Here is a 6,000-nt window from a genome sequence, read left to right on the forward strand (position 1 = left end):
TAAAGCATAACTCAGAGGCCCCCTCAGGCAGTTTTCTTTTTATTTGTTCTTTTCCTGGTAATTTTGTCTCTGGCTCTTTATGCTGCGCACCAAAAGATGACATTTCATTTAGTAGCAGAGAAAAGTGGGGACGGTGAAGAATACACACGATATAACTTTCAAAACATGCACTGCGTGTCTATTGTTAGTGTTGTGTTGTGTTGCTTCAAAGACACTCTTACACTTCATCATATTCTCCAGACATTCTATCTACGACCACGTTAACAATTGTGATGTCTGCTAACCTCATTATATTCATATTTGCATTTCTGCCATCAATCAGATGTGACGTTCGCTGTAATTAAAACATAACTAATGTTTTTTAAAACACAGCAGCTGATGTAAAGTGTAATAAGTAGAAAAGATAACAAATACACCAGCACACCTGACCTGAGATGCTTCAGGGCTGCGGTTTGCTGCCCTGTGCCATGAAAACAATAAGCGCACACAGAGCGATGTTTAAACTGGTTCATAATATGGAAAAACACACACACACACACACAGAGTGTTTTGACAGAAGTCTTCCTCGGGACTGTGCTGAGTGTTTGCACACGACTCGAGCGTCGCTCCTGTACGTGCTTGCCCTTTCTGTGTATAATAAATACATCCATGAGCCGCGCTGCCACCTGACTGCTGATATACTGCAGTGACTGATGCTGCAGTTAAGTAGAGATGAAGTCACAGAGAGCGAAGCACTAGAACACATATTGACAGACCCTTCGCCGGGTGGCCGGCGGTTAACTTCATGTCACTATTGATCCGGTGATTCAGCCGATTGATCGGGTCAAAACTGATGGATTGGAAGGGAGTGAGTGCTGGAAAACGTAAAGCAGCGTCATAAGGGAAGAAGAGAGTGAACTGGACGAATCAGTAGAAGGTTAAAGTGCTTTCAGATGTGACTTAAAGGTATTTACATCCAGACTAGTTGGCTCAAAAGATTTAAAGAAAGAGCTGAGTTATCATATTTAGTACTCAGAGTCAAAAATGAGGTCTCAGACTCAAGACATGCAAAGGTCATCTCACTCCTGTGATGTCGTGCCAGGCCTGCACTACATCCATCTTCACTTCTGCTTGGATCCAGGATCAGAGCTCAGCTGAAAACATTCAGCTATTTATCATCTTGGTTGCAAAAATGTGTCTACTAATCGACCTTGTCCGAAACGCTGCGCTGCGTAAAGCCAGTTATTAATCCAGAAGGATAAAAAGTGAGACATAAAAACAGACGTTTAAGGATTTTTAAATAATTAAATCAACTAAGTGCACATGTTCCTGAGAGGCAGGTGTGCATGCAGAAGCCAACCTAAAGGGGGGGGGGGTTAGAGGGGACAATAAGGCCAGGACATGCCTCAGTGTCTTGCTCAAGGACACCGCTGACACACTGATTGGCTGAACCTGAGACAGACTCTGCAGCAGACAAACCAACCTGCCTGCAGCAGATAAAACAGGTAACGCCTTTAAAACCACAGAATAAAGTCCAGAACATGGATCTACAACAGATCACTGAAAAAAAAAAAAAACATTTGCTGACTTTCCGATTGCTTTGTTGTCTTGACTCCGATTCAGAGAATTTCAAAAGCATTTTGAATCTAATCAGGTTTGTGCAGGTTAAACCTCCTCAGAAAGACATTGATCTCTTTGCAGAGCCGTAAAAGTGTAATAAAGATGCAGCGGTAGCCACTGAACAGTTCTCATTAAAGCCGCCTTCAGCCACTTTTGTTCAAAATCTATAAAGATGTGATCAGAAAGGAAACCAGTAAAAGTCTTAGTTAAAAACTCAATGTGTTTCCTGACAGTTGAGCAGAATTTGCATTTCCCTCCAAACACCAAGAAAAACAAACCCAAAGTGGGAGTTGAACAATGGCTACCTCTGCAAAGACCTCCCCCTCCCCCCTCCCCCTCCCCGCCGAGCTCTTACCACGTTGTAGCAGGACTTCTTGTCCGAGGCCGTGAAGTGATACGGGTCGACCGTGTTGCACTTCTGCATGTAAATCTTGAACATGTTGTTGAGGTGTTTCAGCGACATGACGCAGACGGCCGAGTTCGGCGTCGGCTCCGGGGAGTCGGGCTTTCCTCTGGCGAAGGCGGCGAACAGCACGTCGTCGCCCTCCTCCACCTTGAGCTGCTTCAGCAGTTCGATGTCGTTGCCCACCTTGGTGACGTGGGCAGCCTGCAGGATGTTGAACACCTTCATTTCTTCCGTGGAACGCCGCCGCCTCTTGTCAGTGCTGATGCACTCGAGGGGCATCTCTATGTAGCGGCGGATCACCAGGTCTGAGGAGCACATGCGGACGATGCGGGTGTGGTAGGCCTGAGAGTCCCTGCTCACCCGCTGCACGGTCAGGAAGTAGGTGAACGGTCCGCTGTGGAAGGAGTAAACGTAGCGCAGGTAGTAGTTTCCACGGAGAGACGGAATCAGGTCCATGTAGGAATGGTTGGAGAAGAAGGTGAAGCCGTTTTGGCTCGTCTTCATCTTCCGAAGGGAAATGGTGTGAGGATGCGACGACTCGTTTCCTGAGCCGGGGATCTCCGAGTTCCCGACAAAAAACTTGATGACGTTGCTCTCCACGTTGAGCACCTGAGAACCCGAAGGACTCACCACAACGTCCGAGTCGCTGGGCTGACCCCTTCCTCGGCCCACCTTGTCAGCGAAGCAGTACACCTCTTCGTCCACAGTTTTCGGGCTGATGTCATCGTCCAGGACGTGGCGTCGGCAAACGCCTTTGTCTGCTGAGCCGCAGCTGTACAGCCCCTTATCGTAAATATTCTCCACCACCAAGGCGATGTTGTGGTTGTCCACCGTGCCGTTGCTCCTGGTGCCGGTCCCTCTCTGGCCGCACGTCTCGTTGGCGTGCAGCGGCCCCGTGCGGTACTCGGAGAGCTTGGTGAGGTTCGGGGCCAGAGCGTAGATTCGGTTCACAGTCCCGACGTAGATGATCCCGTCCAGCGTCACCATGTTCTGGATGGGGAAGTCTGCCGTGAACGTCGGGAGCTCGTAGGTCACTGAAAGGTTGAGTTTGCTGGTCTCTGATGATTTATCACACTGGCCCTGCACACTTAGGCCCAGGGCCCACAGCAGCACGACCGCATGGAGCAAACCGAGATTCATCCTGTTCCAGAAAGAAAAGACATGAGATATGAGTCGGGAAAACATCCCTGCTGGAACACAAAGACCTCAAAACATCATCGCAGAGACCGTCGAACAGGCGGCCTTAATTGTCTCTAGTCTGTGTTGATTAGGGACATTGAACAAGAAACAATGGGGGTGTCGAAATCCCTTTTCAGACTCATAAATAGAACAATGCTCGCGTGTGACACCAGCGTTTACTCACTTCACCACAAGCAGTGAAACCAGTCATACTGAAGTGACCGGGGGCTTTATGGAGAGGCAGAGCTTTAATATCAGCCTCCTAATCATCAACGCTTCCACTCCTGCATCCATTCACCCTGGAAAAAGCAGCGGTGGGAATCGGGTGAGCACTTCTGTGGCACTCTGCTGCGTTCCCAAAGTGACCACACCGCAAAGCAAAGCAGTGAATCACCCAGAGAGGAGCCCGCCACGGGCCTAAGTTTAGACGGCAGCAACCCGAGGGAGCCGAGTTAAACTCAATTAAAGCAGAAGAGGCGGGAGGGAGGGGGCTCATCCAGGAAAATGATAAATAACCCCGGAGACTAAATGGTAATCCACTGGGAGATGCTTTTAGAGGCGAGAGGGGAAAAGGGGGGCAACACCAAAGCATTTGCAAAATGCCTCTTTGCATTCTTCCAATTTGGATGCGGCTTAAACAAAAGCCCAGATATATAAAACACAAACCAAAACAAGATAAAAACATCCAGCACGCTCGGCCTGCGTTCAGAGTCGTGCCCACAGTGATGCAGCGACTGACTGTGACTCCCTGGGTGTTTGTTTTTTGTTTTTTTTTAGCACAAATCAAGAGGAGGAGAGCTCAGTTTGTCATTCTGACACATCATCTCAGGAAGATTTAAACAGACAGACACAACTAACAGGTGCTTCTGGGTCAAGTTTCCAAGCCACAAAGTCACTGATAAGAGTTTGAGGTTGATAAACATCCCACACACAAAAAGAGAGCGACTTTGAGGGTTGGTGTGTGAGGTTGCTCCGTGTTACAGGCATTTTCCTTTCATTCAGGGATGAGTGTCGACTTGTTTTGGACTAAAATTATGAGTAAGAGGAGGCACATTACTGCGCACCTGCACCAAAGACAGAAAATTTACAGCACTCCTGTTTTCTTTTCTTTTTTTCCATTCACGGGACAAAAGGCGGCGGGAAAGAGTGAAAATATTTTCAATTTGAGAGGAAAGTGAGTCACGGCGAAGGGTCTCACAAAATGTAAATGGGAAGTTGGGTGAAATGGTGTTAGGAGCCAGTCCTGTGTGTGTGTGTGTAGGGGGGGGGGGTGAGGCAGCGGGGGGAGAAACTAGATGAAGATTTACAGAGTCCAGAAACATCTGCGCGTTTTTACGCACGAAAATAAACGAACCGATTTGGACGCGCCGGATGGAAACAGAGACAAAGTGGAGAACCAGTGGAGGCACAAACTCACCTGGTAGTCCGGTGCTTTGCTTCAAATCATATTCCCCTGGTCTGCACAGCAGCCTGACTTTTCAACTTTCTCATCAAGTCCGAAAAGAAAAAAAAAATCGCGGCGCGTTTTTTTTCTTCCTTTTGTTTTCGCGTCTTAATTCTCTTGAAAAAGAATAAAAGAAAATAAAAAGAGTAGGATATTTTTCCTTCTCAGTCTGACTGTCGGTGTTTCCCAGCCCTCCAGCTGAAACCTGTGCAGCTCCACTCTGTCTGACTCGCTCACTGACTGAAAGCATCCGGCAGAAACACGCTGCCGCCGCCGCGCTCACGTCTCTCCGTCGTGCGTAAAGCCCCGCCCCCTTCTGCCAAAAAGCTCCGTGACGTATCCAGGTGCCTCCGACCCCCAGCTAGTGATTACCAGTTTGAACAAACCCACTAATTACAAGAAAATCAGTCCATTCACCAGAGATACGAACGCAACAACAACAACAGAAGTATTTATGTGTTTTCGTCACGTTTCATACTCATGTACTGAACTGGGAAAGCTTGATGTGGAGGCCAGTTTGAAAAAAGGTCACATATAGAAGAAAGTTATTTCTTCCACCTGACTCTCCTCCAGCAGCCTGGTGAGTCAGACTACTGGTTGTCATGTTAAAATGGTTCACTCAGCCATAAATAATGATCTAAGTTATAAAGGCTAAACCAACTGTGTGTGTGTGTGTGTGTGTGTGTGTGTGTGTGTGTGTGCGCGCGTCTAAGCCATGAATCACAGCAGGCAGCACAAAAAAGAAAATTCCTTTGTCCCACTTCCTGAAAAGGAGGCGCAGTCAGACTGAAGGCTGGGAGGCCTGATAACAGTGTGTGGATGTGGAGTTAATAGGTGCTGAGCCGCTGGGCTGCACTCTCTTCTCTGACAGCACGCTTTAATGAGACAGACAGATGGGGGACAAGTGTCTTCAAGTGGGTGGACGAGTGATCCGGTCAAATCCGCCGCATCTTCAACCTAAATGTGACTCTGCACCTGGAAACGTCTCTTCCCCCACAGAGTAATTGTTTCCTCTTCCCATGTTCTATCAAAGCACCACGGAGCTCATCTGCTTTTTGTGTTTTCCCCCCGAAGAATTAAAACTACACATGGAGACGTTTTCTGGACCAAACCCCACATGCTCATCTGCCTTTCTGCTTTTAAACTCCCCCTGATTTCCCAAAGGAAAACCCTGTTGCCTCTGAAATCACACCAGAGAGCCTTTAAACTGTCATCGTCAACCTTTTCCTCGGCCTGATGGACGTCTGCAGAGGAGTTTGAGAGTATAAGAAAACAAAAAGGGGGAATTTGAAAGCAACCAAACACTTTAAAAATGAAGAAAGAATGCAGAAGCTGAAATTAAAAAGGCTTTCTGGGTCTAAATTCAGATCTG

General features: G+C 47.7%; 1 protein-coding gene across 2 annotated transcripts in view; it reads right to left on the bottom strand.

Moving 5' to 3' along the window:
• met (MET proto-oncogene, receptor tyrosine kinase) overlaps window positions 1-4,850 on the bottom strand; it is a 51,710-nt gene extending 46,860 nt beyond the window's left edge. For both annotated transcript variants that reach the window (XM_029522650.1, XM_029522648.1), the window contains exons 1-2: window positions 4,602-4,850; window positions 1,955-3,146 (exon numbers count right to left, since the gene is read on the bottom strand). In XM_029522650.1, coding sequence (XP_029378510.1) covers window positions 1,955-3,145 — 1,191 coding nt within the window. In that variant the 5' untranslated portion in view covers window position 3,146; window positions 4,602-4,850. The remainder of the gene's footprint in view (window positions 1-1,954; window positions 3,147-4,601) is intronic.
• Window positions 4,851-6,000: the final 1,150 nt, after the last annotated feature.

This window comes from Echeneis naucrates, chromosome 16, assembly GCF_900963305.1.
Source record: "Echeneis naucrates chromosome 16, fEcheNa1.1, whole genome shotgun sequence".
NCBI classification, from domain to species: domain Eukaryota; kingdom Metazoa; phylum Chordata; class Actinopteri; order Carangiformes; family Echeneidae; genus Echeneis; species Echeneis naucrates.